At 43.7% G+C, this 23,873-nt stretch overlaps 1 protein-coding gene across 1 annotated transcript in view; it reads left to right on the top strand.

Moving 5' to 3' along the window:
• Positions 1 to 23,873, top strand: part of RAB31 (RAB31, member RAS oncogene family) — a 123,464-nt gene extending 99,591 nt beyond the window's left edge. The window contains exons 6-7 of the mRNA XM_021689463.1: positions 7,361 to 7,470; positions 20,399 to 23,873. Coding sequence (XP_021545138.1) covers positions 7,361 to 7,470; positions 20,399 to 20,496 — 208 coding nt within the window. The 3' untranslated portion in view covers positions 20,497 to 23,873. The remainder of the gene's footprint in view (positions 1 to 7,360; positions 7,471 to 20,398) is intronic.

Raw genomic sequence — 23,873 nt, forward strand, 5'->3', positions numbered from 1 at the left:
CAGAGTAACAACGTCCCCAGAAAATATACTCTAAACAAATCAGAAAAGACCTTCCAGAAAGTGGTTGCTTTTCTGTTCAGAGAGTTGTTGCTCTTCTTTTCTTCGATCTCCTGTTGAGTTTGTAGGTGTTCAGAATGGTTTGATCCCTATCCAGCTGAATTCCTGAGAGGAGACGAAATCCAGGTCTCCTACTCCTCCGCCATCTTGCTCCGCCCCCTGTGTGTACTTTTTTAAATTTTGAAATATTTTAAATCCTAGGAATGAATTTAGCAAAAATGAGCAAGAACTATATAGATAAAACGTACAATCTATGAGTAGGACACAAAAGATTTAAATAAATGAAAGTGTGTACTTTTTCCTTTGGATAGGAAAACTCAGTTTTGTAAAAATGTCAGTTTGCTCTAAATTAAACCATGAATTCATTGAGATTCCACTCTAATTACCAAAACAACATTTAAAAAGAGGTTTTACAAAATGACCCTAAAATTCATCTATAAAAATAAACAGAGGGGAGCCTGGGTTGTCTCACTTGGTTGAGCATCTGACTCTTGGTTTCAGCTCAGGTCATGATCTCAGGGTCGTGAGATCGAGCCCCACATCAGGCTCCACACTCTGCAGAGAGCCTGCTTCGGATTCTCTCTCTCCTTTTTCCTCAGTGCCCCCCCCATTCTCTCTCTCTAAAATAAATAAATAAATCTTTAAAAAAAAAGAAAAATAAACAGATAAAAATAGTATTGGAGGGACTAATCCTAATAGATATTGATATCTATTTTAATGATTCAGTAAAAAACAATATAGCATTGTCACAGAACTGCACAGAAAGTCAATGAACAGGGGCACCTGGGGTGGCTCAGATGGTTGAGCGTCTGTTCTGCTCAGGTCGTGATCTCCAGGTCCTGGGATTGAGCCCCGCATCAGGCTCCCAGCTTGGCAGGGAGTCCTGAATTCTGCTTTTCCCTCTCTTTCTGCCTCTCCCCCTGCTTGTGCTCTCTTTGTCTCTCTCTCTTAAATGAATAAATAAAATCTTAAAAAAAAAAAAAGAAAGTCAATGAACAGACTAGAGAATCAAGAAACAGGGTGAAATACATAAAGAGATTTAGTATGTGATAAAGATAATATTTAAGTAAGTATAAAAAGGGATAATTCAATAAATGGTCTTGGGATAATTAGCTAGTCATATTTTGTCTCATAGTCAAAATGAGAAAAAATAAATTCAAAATGGGACAAGGATTTAAATGTAAAAAACAAAACCATAAAAGTTAGAGAAAGCAGATTACTGTTAAAAATAACCTTGGAATTAGAATGAACTGTTTAATCATGATATAAAACTCAGAAACCATAGAGGAAAATAATTGATAAGTCTGACTACATAAAAACTTCTGTGTGGCAAAGACCTAAACACAAGAGATAAGCTGAAGAAATATGGAAAATAAATTACAAAGGACTGGGTTTCTTAATATGCAAAGAGCACTTATGAATAAATAAGAAAAAAAATCCAAACCAAAGTAGTTAAAGAACATGCACAAAATGTAACAGAACAAGAAATATTCATGGCTTATGAAAAGTTACTCACTCTCTTTGAATACAGGTTACTCAGAATTAATGTCAGATTTTTTCATGGAGAAAGGACTTCAAAATATGATGCAATTTAATCTTGGGGTAATTTATCAAAATTAATGTATTTAATGAGTTGGCTGATGCCTATTACAGAATGTAGCCATTCTTCTGTGGAACCATGATGATTGGCCTGTGAGCCTTCTTGGGCCATAAAATGAAGGGGTTGAGTCACATAAACCTGTGAAGGACCTTCAAATTCTGAAGTAGTTAGTTTGAGCCTCCTGTTTACTTGTTTCTTCCATCTGCATCATTTCCTCAGTCTTTTTGGTGGCCTTCTGTAAGAAAATGGTGCCATACCACCATCCTTGCTGATAGAGCTTTGTAACAATTGATTAAAGGAACACTGATATAGCACTGATTATGTGCCGGGTATTGTTTTGAGCACCTTATAATATCAGATTTCTTAACATGTAGAATTGCTATAAAGCATTCACCCCATCTAATAGAATGAGGGGCATAAGACCTGGGACGGGAGAGTCACCATTGGAGCACCTATATACACTGACTTTCAGGATGGAACTGAACCTTCCCGATGAACCCCTATGGGGGACAGAGCCTCACTCTGCCTGTAGCCTGCTGCTTTGAATTCCCTCCCGCTCGGGTAGGGCTTCAGGAACTCCTTCTTGGGTTACCTGCCCTCCTCTTCCTCTGCCATCCATGGGGGAGGATCATGGAGAATTAAATACCTCTGAAATTAGAATGAGTCAGCTGCCACATTGCCAGGTTACTTCACGAACAACAAATCAAGGACCCTTGTTGGGCAGTGTAGCCCGTTGAAAACTCTGGAGCCCACAAGAATGCTGTTTCCTGACCTCCCTCCCCCATGGAGAGCCTGCGAGTGTTGTAGCCTGCTCAGGCCTCTGCCCGGGTCCAAGACACGTGACAGGCTGCTGTGTGGACCACACTGAAGTATGAGCTGATTAACACCAGACCTGGGTTAGAAGAAGACTCCCTTCTGTGTGTTTCCACCCTAAGCCTGACCCGTATTGCTCTCTCTCCCCATCACTCAGCCTCTTGGTCCTGACCCTAACTCTGGTCTCTTCTGATGTCCCTTGAATTTAGTGTTTTCCTGGTAAGTGGACGGTAGCCTCCCCCCGATCTCCAGCTTTCCCACTTTCTCTGCCCTTCATGTCTCCCATTGGCTCTGCATCCTAACCTCTAACCTGACCACTGGGCCTGCCTGTGGTTGCTTTCCGGTGGGGGTAGGATGTCAGTTAAGAAAGAAACCCTCGGGATGCTGATATATAAGGTAGGCAGAACATCATCAGCTCCTGAAAGAGGCTGAAGGAGCAGTGATGGGAGGGGTGCCAAGGGAGAAGGACTCCCAGTCTACACTTGCTGGCTGGTTGGCAGTAACTTTTTTTTTTTTTTTTTAAGATTTTATTTATTTGAGACAGAGAACGAGTAGGGGTTAGGGGCAGAGGGAGAGGGAGAAGCAGACTTCTTGCTGAGTAGGGAGCCCGACTCGGGGCTCGATTCTAGGACCCTGGGATCATGACCTGAGCCAAAGGCAGAGGCTTAACTGACTGAGTCACCCAGGCGCCCCTGGCAGTAACTCTTCTGGGTGATTTCTGGGAGTCCTGAATTCTGTACATAGGTTGGTCTAGAAAGTCGAAAAACAGTCTTTCCCATCAAAATTGACTAGCTTTGTTTATACTCTGGCTTGGGCAAATTAGTTTCAATCTATCTGTTCCAATGCCTAGCACAATGCCCAGCATATGGCAGACATTTGATAAATATTTGTTGAAAAAAATGTACGAAAGTCATTAGATGCCATAGTCTCATGTAACCATAATTACAGAAGACCAGTGATGGCAGCCTTCCAGCCGTGTGGGGTGTGCAGTGGCCTCTCTTGAAATGCAGCTGGAGGCGTTCCCAGTGGTTTCTATTTTACCTTCAAGAGGCTCCAAGGAAGGAAATTCTCACCTTTTTAAGGCTCTTATTTCGATTGTAGTTGTGCCTGTTTGTTCCAACAACAATTTGTCGATGCCAACTGGGTGTCCTGCCTTTCAGTTCAATTCTGACAGTAACTACCTGGAGTTAGCACAGATCCCACAAATTACGGACTCAGTCCCACAAGACTGCCCCTCCACTTTAGATGCCAGATGCAAGTCTTGGGTATCCCCAAGTTAACCTCACTTCTGCCCAGGACTACCAGTTTGGGGGTTCCTATGTCCCCTCCACTTCGGGTTCAGTAATTCACTAGAACAGAGTTCTGTGAACTCACGAAAGCACTAGACTTATGATTACAGTTTTCCTCTAAAGAATACAACTCAGGACCAGGCAAAGGGAAGAGATGCATAGAGCAAGGTATAGTACCTCGACATGTTCATCAATTCAAACCCTCCAAGCCCTGTGTTCAAGAGTTTTCACTGAGGTTTCTTTACTTAGTCATGATTGATAAAATCTCCAGTTCTCCCATCCCCAGGGTTGGAGAGTGGGGCTGAAAGTTTCAACCCTCTAATCACGGGGTTGGATCCCCTGGCAACCAGCCCCCATCTGAAGCTCGATAGGGGCTCCTACCTATAAGAAACTCAGGTATGGCATAATGGAGCTCTTTACAAATAACAAAGGGCCCACCTGTCACTCAGGAAACTTGGTGGTTTCAGGACCTCTGTGCCAAGAAGCAAGGAGAAAGAGCATACAATACATATTTCTTTTTATACCACAATAGAGGAAACCTATTTTGACAGACCCAAGTGTGGTTGGTCCTTCTGATTTCAGTTCTTGTTAGAGGGACTTTCACTGGCCCTCCAGACTGAGTAAGAACCTGTTCTTTAGGAGGATAGGATATGTCCTTCCCTTGCCTCCGCCCCTGATTCTGGTATATTACAGTATGAGGATCTTTTGAACCCCACATATTTTCTGTCTATGAAGATCGAAAGAATGGCCTGTGGAATGTGGGTGCCAGTTGGGTGGTTATGTTGTCAAGGCCCGATGGGAGCAAAGTGGGCAGAGCCAGAGGGTCTTAGTTTAGACCCTGCCTCCACCCCTGACTCACTATGTCATTTTGGGAAAATCATTTATTTCATGAGACCATTTCTAAACACGGAAGAAGTGTGAGGACATACTTTTCTTATCTGTCCATTCCAGGGTCCAGCATGTAGACTGTGAGATTAGGTTAGCCCACCCAGGCTTACTGTTATGCTCAGGATGGATATTTTGGGTTCTGTGGCAAGTGACTTTGTTCTTGCCTAATCTTGGCAAAACCTATTCTACTCCTCTTTGTCTCACAAAGGAGCTGATGAGAGGCGGGCTGGGGGGGGAAGCATGTGACTATAATCTGCTCTCACCTGAGGGGTCTCCAAGGCTTCCTTGATGGCCAGAATACTCCCTGCCCCCAGGTGGAGATTAGCAAGGCACAGCCTGTCTTACCTGAAGCACATTTGGGTAGAGATGAGCCCCACCCTTCTATCTGTGCTTTGATAAAGACTACCAGGAAGAAATGAAAAATAGGGTAATATGCCAAACTGAACGTAGGAAAGCCCTTTTCTGGGATGTTTCAAATGTAAAATTCATTGCCACCAAAAAAACTCAAGTTTCTTTTTTTCCCCTTCAATCTTTGTGAGAGGCCTGGGGCTTGTCTGTTGGAAACAGTAGAGAGGGCAGGTTAAGGAGCGTAGTTTTTCCCAGTGGGTCTTTGGTAAGAAAGATTACGGCGGTACAGATTCCAGCTGACAACTCGGGAGGCTTCTTTTCTCCAGTTTGGAATCCTGGGGCCACTGCCTTTACTACAGTAGCCTCTCCTTGAGCCTTTTTCCAGCTAGCACCTGAAAAGTCCTCCTCTCATTTGATTTGGGATCCATAATGAATTTAAATGCCAAGGGCGAATTTCCCCAGTAACTTTATAAACCAGTTACAGCCTTTTAGAAGGCATTTGGAGGGGTGGAGGAAAGGGAAGGAGGTGGGAGAGGGATACAGTCTCTTCACCCTGCTCCCAGTTTTGATTTTCTGTCTGCCTTTCTCCTTTTCCTGTAGCCATCTGTCTAGTTCAGCATTAGAGCTTCCAAATTCTTCTCCTCACTCCCCACTCCAGTCTATTTGGTGTACTGTTTTCCCTTAGAATGTGGGGCTGACCCTGTTGCCCTCCTGTTCTTCAGTGGCTGCTGGGCATGAGACAGGCATGGGGGGTGTCTTCTGGCCCCTCTGCCAGGATTCCTGCTGGCCACCCCCTCCCCTCTCAGCTCCAGTCATTCTGACCTTCTCTCCATTCTGACACCATATCATTCCCTTGTAAATCCACTCTTACATCCAAGGCAGTGCTGGGTACAGAATCAACTTTGAACAGTATCTGGGGATGAGGATACTCCCCTGCCATGGGGCCTTTCTCAGGAGGTGGCATCACAAATTGCCATGCATGTTCGCCCTGCTTCATGGCCACACTCCACTCACCTTCCCAGGTTCCTTTGATCAAAGTGCATCACTTCCTGTACTTCTGTATACTTCCTGGACTTCTCTGTACTTCCTGGAACTTCTGTACACTCCTTGTACTTCTGTACTTCCTGTACTTCTATATACTTCCTGTACTCTGTACACTTCCTGTACTTTTGTATACTTCCTGTACTTCTGTATACTTACTGTACTTATGTACACTTCCTGTACTTCTGTACTTTTGGTACTTCTGTGCTTCCTCTCATTCTGAAGTGCTTTATTGCACCTTTATTATCCACGTATTGCAGATGTTACAATGTTGTGGGTTAGAGTGACCATGGATGTTTGTCTTTGCTCTCAAGTGAAGGTTCCAGAAGGCAGGGGTTACTGTTTTCTCTAGCACCTACAAGAGAGCCTGGTGTATAATAGCCACTTAATAAATATTTGTTGAATACATGACTAAACTTCTGGGGAACAGGAACTGTGTCTTTTTAATCTTCAGATCGACCACAGCATCTTCACATTAAAAATAGGTCAATAAATGTCTTTCTAGATTATTCATTTAAATAGAATTCATGTCCTAACATCTTTGCAGGAAGAGCCTTTTACGGGTGAAAGTCCAGTTCTGTCCTATTGCATCACAGCCATTGTAGCTGTAACCATGTTCACTTCCAGACGCTCACATCCTGTGACATATTCTCTCTGATGTGTGAAAGACAATATGTAAAAAGTTCTACAAGAGCATGTGTGTGTGCAGAACCGTGCACAAGTGTGTACATGCACATACACACAATTTAAAAAAATGGAGTCATTTTTTATGGGAAAATAATTGAAATCAGCCCTAACTCTGAAAGCTGAAATGTATGTGGCCATCTTCCTAATGAGTTTTTCTAATGTTCTGGAATTCTTTCCTTTTGTGGGACCAGCACAGCATTTTACATATGGGAAGTCTTATCTCCATGGATGCCAGAGACCAGGTTTTTTTTTTTTTTTTTTAAGATTTTATTTATTTATTTGAGAGAGAGAGAATGAGAGAGAGCACATGAGAGGGGGGAGGGTCAGAGGGAGAAGCAGGCTCCCTGCCGAGCAGGGAGCCCGATGCGGGACTCGATCCAGGGACTCCAGGATCATGACCTGAGCCGAAGGCAGTCGCTTAACCAACTGAGCCACCCAGGCGCCCCAGAGACCAGGTTTTAAACTTTAAACATTTTCACCCATACTAGTTTTCAATATTTGCTGATCGATTGTGTGGTTATTCTACAGGACTTAGATAAAGGAGCTGTTTCCACATGAGCTTTCTCTTTGGTCTGTTGGGTTATTTATATTGTACAAATGAGCATTCATTTCTGTCTGGGTGTGACCTCTTTTCCAGGGAAGTTCCCTTGAAGGATGCTAAGGAATATGCCGAATCCATAGGTGCTGTCGTGGTTGAAACAAGTGCAAAAAATGCTATTAATATCGAAGAGCTCTTTCAAGGAATCAGTAAGTACCTGAACTGTGTTCTCGGCTTTGCTTACGTTTGTATGCTTCTGAGAGTCAAAGGATAAAATCACAGGATGCTGCCTGGAGCTTTCCCTCTGTGTGACTCTGTCTGATGCCATGGATATAAAACTTACAGTCGGCATTTGTTAGTCCTGACCTATATCGTGCCTCCCGATTCTGAATTTCCACAGTTCTGTGCTTTAACCTGTCGATTCTATGTTTTATGAACCAAAATGAAGTAACTGTGTCACAAAAGAAGTCATTATAATTAAAAAGTTGTGTGTTTGATAGCATTTTGTGTTAGTATGTTGAGGGGGAGAGAAATAAAACAGACAGTGATAAGGCGTAGAAAACTAAAGTCATGTGTTAAACGGAATGACTCTAGGCAAACAAAATAAAGGGACCTTTTAGTAATTTCTTTCACCTGGTGGTCATCAAAAAAATGAGTCTCCATCCCACAAGACCTGAAATTGGGAATTAGGTGGACAGTTGATTTTTCTCATTTCTGATCAGCCAGCTAGTGGAAGGTGGTGGCTCCCTTCTTTGTCTCCTGTTCTGGGTCGTGTTATAATTCCCTTTCTTTATGCTGGTTCCCCATAAGTCACCTTTATCTAAGACCTGTATCCCAGCTGACGGCCAGATTTCCCCTCCACAACTTCTTTGGTAAAGATGTTCTGCACTGGGTCCCCTCAGAGAGCTCCCTGCTGCCGGCTGTCTTGGGAAACTGTCCTGGGTTGCCCCCAGAGCCTAATGGGGGACTTTGTCCAAGTGTCAGCCTTTACTGAGGTGCTGGGACTCAGAGGCCTGGGGTGCCCGCCTTCAGAAAAGTTGAACCCCTGAACAGTTGGCCGTTGTTCTCAAAGGTCTTATCTGGTTCCAGACAATTCCAGAAGGGCATTCCAGAGGGGAAACCGATGGTTTGATCTCTCTTCTGCCTGAAGTCATTGTTGGCGGTGCTCTCAAAGTCAGAGGGCCTGTCACTTCCCAGAACAGATTTGATTTCCTTTTAACCGGTTTTGGTTCATTACTTTAGGCTCTGAGAACACATAGCAGGGATTATTTTGTTTGTTTCTCTTGGCTTGACGGGGACTTTCACTTGGAGATGGGGAACTCTGGTCTGGGTTACTTACACAATACAGAAATGCACACAAACACACACAGCCCCAGCCTAACTTGTTCCCTGGGGTCCACATCACCTTCCCTTCCATCCTCCTTCCGAGGCTTCGTGTTCCCGCTGTTATTTTATGCTCTCAACAGATTAGTGTTATCCAAGCGTGTTGACCTTAGTGGTTGGACTGTAGAGTGCTAGGCTGTAATTTTATGTTGGAAACCCTGGATCCCCAGATTCCTGCTCCTTCCTGAAAACTGGCCGTGGCTGCAATGCTCTGCTGTGAAGCCACCGCTCAGCTGCCCTGTTTCTGTGGAACGCTGGGTGACATCTTAGAGCATTTGGCTTGAACTTGTTCCATTAACCTCATTTTCCCTCACATCAAACTCATTCTTTTCCGGTGGCGTTCGGCTTTTCTGGCAAGTTAGGCAAGTTGTACGACGTTTCAACATTTTGTTTTGATTAAAGGTTTTAATTAGTGAAGGTAGATAGCTCCTGATGACCATGACATTGACCCCTTTCCTTTGTGCAGCTCCTTATATGTTCTGGAGCCCTTTCCCCAGCATTAGCCCCCGGCAGGCAGGTGGTACAGACGGCAGTGGCCAGTGAAGGAAGCACAGTTCTCTGCACACCTGAGATTCAGCTGGAGGTTTCTGCCCAAGCTGGGAGACTTTCTGAGGTTTACACAAATCATTACTAAAATAAAGAACAAAATAAGAACTGCAAAGAAGAAAATAAGCCCAAGCGGCAAGTATTAATACCTTACCTGGAAAGATACTTCTTTGTATGTCGCAGTCAGTAGACATCTCTTCACCCATATGAGGTCTTTATGGCTCAAGGTGATGGGGACTATGAGTAAGGAATTCCTAAGATCTTGGTGGTCTGCTTCATTTAAGAAAAAGCACGTGTTTGAGGTGCCTGGGTGGCTCAGTCAGTTAAGGGTCTGCCTTTGGCTCTGGTAATGATCCCGGAGTCCCAGGATGGAGCCCCACCTCCAGCTCCCTGATGAGTGGGGAGTCGGCTTCTCTCTCTACTCCTCCCCCCACTTGTGCTTGCTCTCTCTCTCTCTCAAATAAATAAATAAAATCTTTAAAAACATGAAAAATCACGTGTTTTGCTTAAAGCACTGGATAATTATGACTTCAAATTATGGCTTCAAATAATTAATTTCTAAATAAGCCATAGAATAGTTGTGCCACCTTATCTTCTATGTCAAATAAACAATTGTTTATATCTGTTTCATTATACTTTGGTTAAAATTGCCTTAGTGGGTGCCTGTGTGGCTCAGTTGGTTAAGCAACTGCCTTCGGCTCAGGTCATGATCCTGGAGTCCCTGGATCGAGTCCCGCATCGGGCTCCCTGCTCGGCAGGAAGCCTGCTTCTGCCTCTGACCCTCCCCCCTCTCATGTGCTCTCTCTCTCTCTCATTCTCTCTGTCTCAAATAAATAAATAAATAAATAAATAAATAAATCTTTAAAAAAAAAATTGCCTTAGTAAAGAAGCGTGTAGGTACACGGCCCGCAGCAAGACCTCTAGCCATGTGTATACTGTAAGTGCTGGTGCCTCTTTACTCCTTCAGGTGAATTTCTTCAGAATGGGGTGTTGTAGCCTAATTACAGGTTAATTTAAAATGCAGCACCAAGTACACCTAAATACACCGCAGCAGACATTTCGTTTATTTCCCTTTTCCCCGTTCCTACTTGTATTACATGCGCTCCTCCCTGAGCTCAAGATAGAACGGGATATTGCTGACTTTTATGCTCCCCAAAGCAATGTTCCAGAGGCAAAAGTGCCTGGGAGAAAAGATGTAATAAAAAAAAGTGGTGAGAGGGCGCCTGGGTGGCTCAGATGGTTAAGCGTCTGCCTTCGGCTCAGGTCATGATCCCAGGGTCCTGGGATCGAGTCCCACATCGGGCTCCCGGCTCAGCGGGGAGCCTGCTTCTCCCTCTGACCCTCTCCCCTCTCATGCTGTTTCTCTCTCGCTCGCTCTCTAAAAAATAAATAAAATCTTTAAAAAAAAAAAAAAGGTGGTGAGAATAAAAGCCCTTTGAAAAGGTGTGCTTAAACAAAATTAATTCATACTGACTTGGAGGAAGAGACAGATGTTTCTCTTCTATATTCCCAGAGTGTTCATAAACCAGAGAGAGACAACCGTGTTTCCTAGACATAATGTATGTGCTAACTGGAAATTGTTTAGCGAACTATTATCTGTTTGCGGAGGCTGAAGCTACCTTGTAAAGGAGTTGGGTGCTGCCCTGTTTTTGGGAGGGGAAGCTGTGCACAGTCTGTCCTCACATGGTGTCCTCTGATTGGCATTCCTCCACGTGCCCTTTTCTCAATCCCATTTTTGGAGCTCCTTTACCCTGCTGCCTATGGCTCATTCTCCTCCATGCATTTCTCCCCAGGGTTGTTCATTTTCCTTTCTTGAGCTCTTATACCTTTAATTGGAACACTGACTTTTTCCTCTTTGAGTTAAAAGATAAGAACTATTCTTGGCCAAGAAAATTGTGGTACATTTGAGTGTTTCAACTTTGTGCTATGAAAGCCCAAAGATATTCTGTTGCTGTTTAAACCAAAATCTTGATGGTCTTCCTTATGAAACTCCTCTCTTGACCTGACTCTGTGATCTTGAAAGGCGGGGTCCAGAGCTCTGGTGTCTTCTCCTCAGCAGGCTTCGTCTTTACCTCCTCCTTCGCACATATGCTGTCTTTGACCCTGAATGTGATGCTCCTCCTTCCTCCCTGTCAACCTTAATTCCTCGAAGGTCCAGTTCCTACCTTTTTCCTTATGAAGTCTTCATCTGCCCCAACTCTCATGGGTGGTTCACGAGGTTACTTATGGCTTCCCCATCATTCTGGTAATTGAACACATTTAAATGATTAAATTAAATGAACACATTAAATGAATACTCTACATAGTTCTCCAGGTGCTTTAGGTATATACCTACAGCAAGTTCTCTGCGAGCAGATCTTAACTCTGTCATATTCTCCATAAAGCTAAGACGAGTAAATAGGATAGGGCTAAATTCAGATTTTTTACTTTGGATCTTTGTCGTCACCACCTCACGATGTGCCAGGAACTACTATTTCGGTGTGGTCGCTAGATCAAGCAAAATGCAGTCGCTCTTCTGTGGGGACTTAAGGTTGGATGACACCCCTCCATCGGACAGGCCTGGTATCTCTTCATTCGTGTGTTCAGCAAACCTATCCTGTACCCTTCTGTGGGTTAGGTGCCTTGCTCGACACAGGGACACCAAGATGGGCAAAACAAACTGGCTGTCAAGGCCGGAGAGAGCCTGTTGGCACAGAGTCGAATGAATGTATAATTACACATTGTAATAAATGCTTTGAAGCAAAAGAACAAGGACCATGGGGATAGGGACAGGTGGGGACTTCAGATCGGGTGGGGGAGATCTCCCCAGGGAAATGATTTTAGGCTGGACCTGGAAAATGGACAGAGGCCAATTGGGCAAAGAGCTGGGGAGGAACTGTCAGGCCCAGGTGAGCCCCCGGGAGCTGAGTTCCTGAGGTGGGAGGTGGTGTGCTGCATTTAGGAGAAATTAATCTGCTGGTTTGCCGTGGGGAGCTCAGGTGCTGGGAGGGGAGACTAAGCCAGGTCCTTGCTGGCCCTGTACTGGGAAGGAGGGGGTGGTATTCTGAATGCAGCCGGAAGCCCCCGAAAGTGTTTTAAGCAGGGGTGTGGCATATCCAGTTTACAGGGAAAGACCCCCCCCCACACACACACCTTGGGGAATGTGCAGGGAGAGAAAGGTTGGAAATATCTCCCCAGGCAGGGTGCTGTTGCAGTTGTTCAGGAGAGGGGAGACTGGGACGGGGTGGAGGAACGTGAACGTGAATTTCAGAACTCTTTTGAAAGTGGAACCAGTTACACGGGGAACGGGCTGGGCATTGGGACCTAGGGAGAGAGTGGTATGATCCAATCCGCACTCCCCGGGTCCCCTTTCCTGGCACAGGACGTCTCTCTTGGGGCTGCATCTGATGGGAGCCTACCAGACTGCATTCTGGAGTGTGAGAAACACAGGTTTTGGTTTGCACATTTTAATTATGCAACTTAAATACCGTTTTAGTTTCTTTAAAAACTCTCCCTAAGGGCCAAAAGAGGTAGAGCTGTAGGCTCACCAGAAAAATGTCTGTTTTGGGGTGGGACCTCGGCCAGACAGCTGTGCTTTTGTTCCAGTTAATTTGAATGCTGACTATGGAGAAGAGAACACAAGGCTTTCTTCTGAAAATCACATCTGGAGACACTGTAGACATTAAACTAAGTTTTTTGCTTGTTGGTAGTTTGAGAACAAGGTGAGAAATATTTTTTCAAGTGAGTATAATTAGAGGTACAAGCTTTTTGGTTTGGAAAAATTATACTAGGGTGTTCCTACGACAGGCAGAAAGTTAAGACTTGTGGGCAGGGATCAGGTCTTGTTTTATAATCATTCTTCGCACAGTGTTAGCTTTGTTAAGTGCCCTGGATTTTTAAAATTCTCTAGTAGTTACTTTTTGTTTGGAGCAGGTTTAAAAACAAAATGAAGCGTTTGCAAATTTTATAGTAGTGTAGCTAGCTGTCAAATGAAAGTAGGTTTGGCCATTAAGGGACAGGAAAGGACTAAGAAAAAGCCTGTCTACTTTCTTATACCAAAAAAAGTTAATTTAGGGACTGCAGTAATAGGGCATGTCTGTGAAATAATGTGATTTTCAGAATATGGACAAGTGGGATATGAAAAGCCCTAAACATGTGTACCTTTTATCCCAATGATTCCAAAGCAGAAATTGATCAGGCGTGCAAAATGTAGCAGGAATGTTTAACACACAGCACATTCTCATTCTGTCCCCCTGTTGCAGTTGCTTAAACGTTTATTAACTCATTCGATGCACCATTTTTGCTGTGAAATAGGCACTGTTATCATCCCTATTTTACATATGAGGAAACTGAGGCACTGAGAGGTTTGTAACTTGCTCTAGGTCACAGAGCTAGTGAGTGAGTGGCTGGCAGGGAGCTCTGGGACTTCTAGTCTGTCTCATTGCTCATTGCCTATGGCAGCTTATGGTAACATTACTCATAATGGTAAAAAACAGGAAATGACTTAATGGTCCAAAAGTTGGGAAATGGGTTTTTAAAAAGCCATGCTGTCACCAGTATAAGCTATTGATTAAGAATGATGATGTACATCTGTATTTCCTGACACGGAAAGATAAATTGTTGACTATGAAACAGAAGTTACAGACCGGTTTGTATAATATCTTGATTTCATAAAATATGCACCATATAATATATAATGGTAAATAATATATTCTTCTGGGCGAAGGTTGGAAAGATACATACACTTAAAATGTTAACAGTGGTTGTTTCATTGTGGTGAGGTTCCAGGGAACTAAAAAACAAAAACAGGCTTTATTTTAGAAAATTTTAAAAATATACACCAGTAAACCAAATAACCTAGTGAACCAGCATGCACTTATAACCGAGCTATTTCATCTCTATGCCCTACTCCCCCTTAACCCCCACCTGCATTATTTCGAAGGGAATTCCAGACATCATTTCATCTGTAAACATTTTCAGAATGTAATCTTTTCTTTGTAACAGCAATTTCATTATTACATTAGTAATCCTAATGCTGTTATCATAGTAATATCACCAAATATTCAGTGTTCAAATTTCCAAATGTCTCATATTTGCCCGAATTGGTTTCTCTGTTTGCATTTTACAGTTTGTTTGAATCAAGATGCACAGAAATTCCACATGTAGTGATTAGTGGATATGTCTCTTAAGATTCTCTTGAGCAAGAGATGCCCTCTCCATCTTTCTCCCTTTGTTCTCTCATGTAACTTCCTTATTCAAGAAATGAGATCAGTTGCCCTCCGTAGTCTAACACAGTATGGACTTTGCTGGGTGGGTTCCTGGGTTGCTCAGTAGTATTCCATTGCATGAGGAAAAATGTGTTAATCCATTCACCTAACATTTGGGGTGTTTTCAGCTTTTGGCAATTATAAGTTTGCTATGAACATTCACATATGAGTCTTTGTATGGATAAATACCTCGGTGTGGAATGGCTGGCTTATCTGCTAGGTAATGTTTAACCTGTTAAGGGACTGCAAACAGTTTTCTGAAGTGTTTTTAGCATTTTACATTGCTATCACAAATGTGGGAGAGCTCCAATAGCTTCACATCCTCATCAACACTCGGTTTTGTCAGTTGATAAGATTTCAGTCATTCTGATGGGAGTTTAGTGGTATCTCCTGGTAGTTTTAATGTCCATCTTCCCAGTGACTAATAATGTTTGCTTTTTTATGTGCTTATTTGCAATGCTTGTGTCTCTTTGGTGAAATGTTATTTCAAATTTTGCCTATTTTGTGTTGAGTTTGTTTTCTTATTGTCAAGTTTTAAAGATTATTTTTATATATTCTGGAGACATGTGTTTTTATCAGATATTTTTCAGATACTTTCTCTCAGGCTGTGGCTTGCCTTTCCATTTTCTTGACAATGTCTTTGAAAGAGCAGAAGTTCTTAATTTCGATGAAGTCTGGTTTGTTAGATTTTCCCCTTGTGGCTAGTGTTTGTTGTGTCTTACAATTTTTAAATGTTAAAATAGAAAAATTAAAGGGACATATCCATTCAGTGGAATATTATACAGCAGTAGAAATAAATGAGCTATCAGGCCATGAAAAGACATGGTAAAACCTTAAATGCATATTGCTAAGTGAAAGAAGCCAATCAGAAAAGGCTGTGTTGTACTGTATGATCCCAACTATGTGACATTCTGGAAAAGGTAAACTTACAAGGACAGTGGAAAGATCAGTGGTTGCCAGAGGCTCATCAGGGGAAGGAGGGGGGGTTAATAGGGGAGCACAGAGGATTTTTAGGGCAGTGAAGTTATTCTGTATGGTGTTGTAATGGAGGGTGCCTAACATTATACATTTATCAAACCCCAGAGGATATACAGCACCAAGAATGAGCCCTGATGTAAACTATGGACTTTTGTTCATAATAATTAATGATGGCTCATCAATCGTAATAAATATGCCACACTTGTGCTAGTCGTTAAAACAGGGAAAGTTGGGGATGAGGGTATTAGGAGCTCTCTATACTTTATGCTCAACTTTTTCTGTAAACCTAAAACAGCTCCATAAAGAAAGAAAGAAAGTCTACTCATTTAAAAAGAAAAATAAAAGGAAAAGATGCCCTTGAATGGTAAGGAAGTCTAATGATTTTAGAGTAACTTAAGCCCTTCCATATTGAAGCCCTCTGGCATTTGGGACTAACAGCCTATGGTGACCTCCCCCTTTTTCCATCTCTGTGGACATCACCATGCCTTCAGCAACCTAGACATTGATCTTTGCTTTTCTTTTTCCATCTCTCTGTGAAGTGTCTTCCCATAGTCCTTCCCATCTTTTTTTTCTGCTTCTCTTCATGGCACCCAGATCAAGGCTTTCCTTATCCCTGACTGGACTTCCTGCAAGTCTCTTGGCGCCATTCACTCTGTGTCTCCTAAGCCATTCTGGTCCCACATAGCATGTTAGCTCATTTGTCAGGTCTAGACTCTAATGTTCGAGGTCATCTAGTAATTCCAATATTATCTTCTTTACAGCAGCAAAATGACTCAAGTGGCTTGCCCGGCCCCCTGCCCCCACTCTCATTCTGTATTCCAAGGGCAGTGTTCCATGATTGTGAGCCACTGCAGTGTTCCACAGAGACACCCCCCCCCCCAAATGGAGAGGCTTAAAGGCCATTATCAGGGGTAAATACTGCCAAGTCCTATTGGTCAATTTACTAATTGGAATGATTCAGAAAATCAGGATCAAGAAATGGAAGTTAGACAGCAGTTACCAGCACTTCTAACGCCCAACGGAAGGTAGCCGAGCTGAGTAAATCCTGACCTGCCGTGAAAGGGGAGAAGCCTATGAACAGCAGAAATCTCAGGGAGGCCTCCAGGCTCACACAGGGAATGGCCTGTCCTCCACACAAGGAAAAAGAACAGCTGCAGCCAAGCACACTGCTTTATTTTTGTTGTGTGTGAAAGCATGACAGCCCCCGGTCCAGAGCCATGATCAAATTTATAGGCTTGGAGTTTGTTTTTTCACATATTGCATTCCTGAGGAATCATTTGTAAAACCTGCTTTTTCTCTAGGCTGTCAACTTTCAGGAAAACTGAATTTCAAAAAAAAAGTCCTTTAACTTTTCCCAAGCAGAATCCTCTACAATCCAAACCTTATTAAAATAAACACCCTGGCTTAGGATTTCTACTCCAGGATGACTTGTTATGGAGATTGTGTACTCAAAGGATGTTTTGTAAGAATAGAAACCTGCAGACGGTGATGCTCAGAGCCTTTCAGATGTGTGTGTGTGTGTGTGTGTGTGTGTATATTTGTCCTATTCTGTGCCCCTGTAATTAATACAGATTCAATTGTGTGATCGCCTTGGTACAAAATGCCTTGGCCATCTTCCGGAACCATTCTTTTGTCTAAGTACATTTAACCTTTCAGTAAGTTCCAAATAACTCTGATCACAAGATCGGGGCTCGTGTGTTTTCACAGCGCTGTTGGCTTCCTTCTGGTTTTAAGGTGCTCGCCTCATTGTTATGACCAGCCTTCCTCAACCTCTACCTTAAAGTGGAAGCGTTTCCTTTCTTCTCACTTTGAAGTGGGGATCCCAGGTTGTGTTTTGTAGGAGAGTAGGATGGGTCCCCACCCTTGTACCTGAACCCTTCTCCCCAAGCAAACTCCACTTGAGACACCCCCAGGACCCATTCATGGTTGTTCGTTCCTTCCATACTGGTGAGAGCCACAGATCGATAAGGCAGAGCGGCTGTCCAGTTAATTTCTCATGGTCTTTTTATTGGTAAGGAAAGGCCATCTTGGAGATGTTAAATAGCTTGTCCAAGTTCACTTAACCGCAACACTGACTCTCAGATCTCAGAACCCTTTTACTAGAGGAGAAAAACGAAGTCTAAGGAAACTGCTGTAACTCTCTTTTTGAGAAACACATTGTTCTAATAAGTGAGATTTTGAATATTCCGAAGACAAACAGGACTGACCTGGTGCCTCTAAGAAGCCAGGTTTGACAACTGGTTCAAAAACGCAGCTAACAGTTTAAAACAAAGAAGAAAGGAGTCTTCTCGAGGCATGACCTCTGGGTCTACTGGATCTTGCACCCTAAACATTGCCTTGCTTATTGTCCACGGAGGAGAGAAGTGGGAGGTGGGAAAGAGGGAGGAGGACAGGCAGGGCAAAGAGGGATGGCGACAGGCTGCCCTCACCTTCCCATTGTGCTTTCCATGTGCTCTTGGTTTCTAGATTTTCACTCAACCCTTGTGACTTCAATGTGTATTGTATGCAGAAGCTTTCTGTGTATTTGGGGTATGTGTCGTAGGAAAAGATCTTACGACATGAGGCATGTAGAATAAGTCACGGATAGGAGGGCTAAACGCGTAATGCTCTTTTGCAAACTTTATTTTTTTTTAAGATTTTATTGATTTGAGAGAGAGAGCACACAAGCAGGTGGAGTGGCAGAGGGAGAGGGAGAGGCAGGCTCTCTGCTGAGCAGGGAGCCCGACGCGGGGCTCGATCCCAGAACCCTGAGATCATGACCTGAGCCGAAGGAAGATGCTTAACCAACTGAGCCACACAGGCACCCCACTCTTTGTCTAACTGTAGAGTTAACAACATAAGAATAGCATGAAGTTGGTGTTAGTGTAGGATGTTGATTTTGATATTGTCAAAACTACTTATCAGGGGACAGTACTTGGCTTTATTAACTAGGGCCACAGCTTGCAGCAATCAGAATTATAATTTTGTCCCAGAGCATTTCAGATGCAAAAGCCAAAGCCCCTGTTGCAGCAGCAAACACATTCAGGAGGCATCTGAAGTCTTACAAATTTAAATAATGATATAACGTGACACCGTCGTCCCTCCAAAACACCGCACTTGCTCTGGAGGAGTAAATAACACTTGATTGGCAAGATCGGACCTAAATAAATCAGAGCATTGGTAGTCCTTGGGAGCTTTCCCCTCTGTTCATTGCTTAAGATTGACGAAGTAGAAGAGGCATTTTATTTACTTCCTCTTAATTACGACTAATAAAAAACACAGCAGGTCCAAAGGAGGAAAGTATATATACTTACGTTCTCATTTGCTTCTGGGTCAGGGCTGAACTGCTTTGAGAACGGCGAGTGACAGCTTTGCTTAGCTTTGTGGGCTTCCAGGCAGCGGCCTGAATAGTGGCTTCAGAATTATTACAACCTTCTCATCTGCTTCATCCTCAAATGAAGACTCTACAATTAATTTTGGATTTTGGATACCCGCCAATGACCTTAATCTCTATGCCTGAGCTTTGATAAGTGGCCGTGGCACCCAGTGTACACAGTGCACCATACCTTGGTCATTAACTATTTCTGCTCCTGGTGCAGAAGTACCCAGGATGATTTGACTCTCTGTATAATCTGGAGGTAACCTCCACTTGCACTGAAGGCCTTTGTCTTTGGAGCTAATTTCCCTTCCATTTCTAATGACTGCTTACTTAGTAAACTGATACACTGATGAACTGATTTTAACAACCTTTATTTTAGAGCTAGTGTTGCATGCTTTTTATGGGGGATAGAAATGTAGCAGAGAGAGTGAACCTGGTGCAACGGGAAATACACAGGCTTTGCGACCCATCAGAAAATCAAGATAATCAAAGAACCACCTGCGCCACTTTATTGTGGACGTGACCTGCAGCCTGTGACCTGAGCTCTCTGAGACTTAGTAAAATGATGATAATAGCAGCCATCACACTGACCTCACAGCCTTAAGTGCCCGGGAATGTTTTTTAAAATGGTGAAGTTCTAAACACATATTTGTTATTTCCAGATCCCACTGCCTTTTCCAAAGAAAGCTTTATTGAGATAAAACTCACATACTGTCCATTTCATCAGTTTGAAGTGTACAAGTCAATGGTTTTTAGTATATTTACAGAGCTGTTCATCAATAGTTTCAAAATATCTCTATCATCTCAAAAAGAAACTGCATACCCTTTAGCTACCACCTCCCTGTCCTCCACCATTGCCTTCTTAATTTTTACTTTGCCTTTATTTACAGAGACTCTAGGACAATTTTTAAAATTACATTAAGTAAAAATAAGATGACTCGGGTGGCTCAGTCATTGGGCGTCTGCCTTTGGCTCAGGTCATGATCCCAGGGTCCAGGGATTGAGCCCCCACATCGGGCTCCCTGCTCGGTGGGGAGCCTGCTTCTCCCTCTCCCACTCCCCCTACTTGTGTTCTCTCTGTTGCTATCTCTCTCTGTCAAATAAATATACAAAATCTTGAAAAAAAATGAGATGACTCGTGCATGGCAGGATGACGGATGGGGAGCTAAGTGTTAACAAATGGTATTACTAGGAAGATTATAATTCTATTTGAAGAAGCAGAAGGCTGAGTCCTTCATGGTTACCACGGAAGCCCTGCTGCCATGAGGCAGCTCACTGCAGTGGGGCACAGCTGGGGGAGGGCTGGGGAGGAAGCAGCGAGCTGATGTTGATGCACAGAAAGTGGATGGGGACTTGCTCCCTTACTCAGGAGCGTGGGGTTCCAAATCCAGGGAAATCCATGGTATCAGGAAGCTGCTTTTACTTTTCCTTAACTTTCCAAACAGGAGTTTGACTTCAGGCATCAGAGCAACAAAGGAAGGAGGGAGGGAGGGAGGAAGAGACATTCCTGGACCCCTCTACTTCCTGTATAACCCGAACGTTAAGTGGAGGTGTTGAGGCAGGGTCACAGTCTGGATATGGTGTCGACTGGAAAAAAGGAAATCAATACTGGCCTCTTTGTTCCAGGTCGCCAGATCCCACCCTTGGACCCCCATGAAAATGGAAACAATGGAGCAATCAAACTTGGGAAGCAAGCCACGCAAGCCAGCCGGCGGTGCTGCTGACCCGTGGGCCATGGTCCACTGTACTTGAAGAAGCCAGAGCCGACCTCCCATTCTTGGCAGCCTGGCACCCCGCGTAGGGAGATGAGAGACGCTGGCTTGGCATCCTGGAAGACCTGAAGCGATGGGGCAGGAAATGTCCCTGGAAAAGGCTTTTAGAAAACTCCAGAAAAATCTGCCATACTACCACAAAATGGCCTTTGGTGTATGAAATGCGCATGAGAGGAAACAGATGTTAGGTAGTAAGTACAGTTGAGTTTTTTGTTGTTGTTAAAAACCTTAAAATATTCTTCAATTTGTACAGCCGTCTCACTGGCTTATCTGTGTGAGATTCTGAGGTGGCCTTCCCCTTTGACTTCCTCGGTTCCTCAGCCCAATTTCAGCAAGTTCCCCGGTGCCACTCCCTCTGTTACCTGGACAGACTTCACTGAAAGTTTCATTTCATTTCATTCCATTTACCTTTCAGTGGAGTGTAATTGGATCATCACTCAAGCTAGAGACTTGAGCCATTATGAAAGTGGAGAAAGATGTATTAGAAACTGTTGTCTACATCTCTGACTTGTACTTGATGCCTGTTTTTCTAAGTTTTAGTCATATATAAACAAACCAAATCTGACTAAGTTCATGCAGTTTGGGGGTTAGGAGGCCTAGTTTGAAAGAGTCATTTGAGTAGTTACTGCGTAAACAGTGACAGATGTAGCATATAAATATTTTTCCAGAGACTGCCTGGGATGCATCATCTCCACAGTAATAAATTCCCACTCTCTTACAGAAGATTAATTCACAGAGTAGGGTTTTACTAAGACAGTATGTCATGGTGTCATATCCGGGGGAAAACTAGCCGGAGGATGTCTGAGTCTAAATCATAGGGCAAATTTCTAATACTATCAATCAGTAGGTTACAGGAAAGCCAGCCAGAGGAAGCACCTTAAGATTTGAGACCCACCCCTCCAAATTACAAAACTGGAGAAAGTGTTTTAGAAGATGCCAAGCTTGGGCAGCTGGGAGGTAGGACTCACCAGAGGTCCAACCCTAGAATGCCCGTTAGTTAGCTGAGAGTAGGCTTTCATAAAACCTTCCTTTCTAGATTCCCTGTCTGCTCAATTGATGAAAGATGTCTGAATCCAATGGAAGGAAAGGGAAAGAAGGCACAAAAGGGAAGAAAAGCTATTTCCACTAGAAATCCAAATCTTATTACCATTCTAACTTCCATAAATACCTGGGATCAAGAAGCAGTTGGTTTCCTATTAAGGCTTATATTGGGAGGAAATTCTTAAAGGGCATTTGGATCCGTGCCTTCGGTGGGGACTAGGAAACTCAAGACTGGCTGGTCCCAGGAATGGTTAATCAGGCAGCGTGGTAATAGGGCCAGCCAGTACCTTTTCGGCCAGCAAACATTAATAGAAAACCTATAACATAAAAGCCAGGAGAGAGATGGTGAGCCGACAAAAGACCTCAAGACTCCAGTAACAGTGTGAGCTGCTTCCTCGGAGGCCTGTCATGGCTGTGCCCACCCTGCTCTTGACAGGTAGAGACGGTGAAATCGCCGTCAACGAAAAGCAAGGGCCCTTGAGAGAGTCACGGCTGAGTTTGCACTCCTTTATGGGGACTGCAATCAAGAAAACAGGTTGAAATCACAGATTTAGGGTTTGTTTTTTTCTAGAAAAACTCAACAATATGCTGTCAATTGGCTATCGCCACTGCTTCACTCAGCTTGCAAGAATAGTTTGACAATCTTAGGATGTGCAGGCCAGAAACACTTATTTTTGGTTTGAGAGTGCCTCTTAGCTCTCCGAGACTGGCACTCAAAAACTGCTAGCAAGTGGCATTTGGAAGTCTTGGCAGAGCCCTTGCCAGGCTTTTTAGGGTTTTCTCCACATTGTCAACTTTACTAGTAGCCAGCATGATTCTGCTTGCAGGCCAAGTGATGATCATGCCTCTTCCGAAAGTTAAAAAATTGGGGCTGCAAATTGAATGACATCTTTCCAGGGGGCATGAAGGCTCGTTGTGGAACCTTTCCTCCTCCAGCTGTCCCTGAGAACCTCGGTCTATCTCTAGACAGCCGCTCAGGTTGCGCAGCTAAGGCGGTCCACGTCCCTGCGGGGTTCCAAGCCCTGCTCGGGGTCTTTAGTGGTTGCATCTTGCATGAAAGAGCTGATGTTAATCACGTGGAGCGAGCAACCCACGAATGAGCCCATGGTCTTATTTCAGAAGCACATTGAGGGTGTGAACCACTCTTTTACCTTTCTGTACTGCCTTAACTCTTCCAGCCAGTCGGATGACAATGTGTATGTAATCACTACTCGCAGCAGCTGGGGAAAGAGTACCCAGCACTTGGGCACACATGCATTCGTATAAACATGGAGGCTCCTGGGCAGATTGACGCCCTAGCCTCGTCCGCAATGAAGCTTGCTTTCTTCCCTTATTTTGTCTTGCAATGACTTTCTGGCTGTTCTGATCCTTGAACTCTAACCGTGTAATATCATGTAAAAGCCTGGAATTGACTATTGCTCCAAAATGTCAAGTAGTTTCATGTGATGTAAATCCTTCACATAATTTTCCAAACTTTGCTTTTTTCCCCTCCATTTTCTTTCCTTCCATGGGCATATATATGTGTAAATATGATTTTGTGTTTGTGACACCAATATGTAATCCATTTCACTGGCTGAGTCTGGCTCGTGCCTGTGTGTTGTACAGTGTAGGCCTGGGTTCTCATAGGGGTCATTTCCCTGTGGGAATCTCTAAGGTGGCGCTGGAGTCGTGCACACATTTTAGGTCGGTACATAATTGACTTGCCATTTTATACTTGAAATGGTACATCAGGGTGCTCAAGATGACGTTACCTTGCAGACTAGAGAAGGTTGAAGACCTAAAACTAACTTTTAGCCAACGGAAGGGCTGTGCCCCAAGGAGAACTGAATTCATTTGCCAAGGGAGGTTTGGATGACGGAAGTATTTCCTTGACGGTCAAGGACTATGGCGTACGCTGGCTGAAGCCGAGCTCCTCTTACAGGACTCCACTTGCTGCAATGCTCGCAGCCACTCGAATTACAAGCTGGCTTATAAACTAAAGGGCTCTGAGCTGTATTCCGATCCATTCAACATCGGGTCTACTTTTTCAGCCATCACTGTTGAAAGCAGACCCAGTGATCTAATGTCAGTGCTCGGTTGTGTAAACCGTTCCTTTTTCTTGTGTTTCTGTAAAGGGCTTCTGGCTGGGCTGGACCCAGTTCTCACATATAGAAGACGCTGCTGCAGACAATTAGGACCTTTCCACCTTGTATTCTATAGTAAGGCACTGCCCTCAACATCACCCAATTGTATATGTTATTTGGGGTTTAACACACACTGATTCATACTAATAAATATTGTAAGTTTTA

Source organism: Neomonachus schauinslandi, chromosome 14 (genome assembly GCF_002201575.2).
Source record: "Neomonachus schauinslandi chromosome 14, ASM220157v2, whole genome shotgun sequence".
In the NCBI taxonomy this organism is placed as follows: Eukaryota; Metazoa; Chordata; class Mammalia; order Carnivora; family Phocidae; genus Neomonachus; species Neomonachus schauinslandi.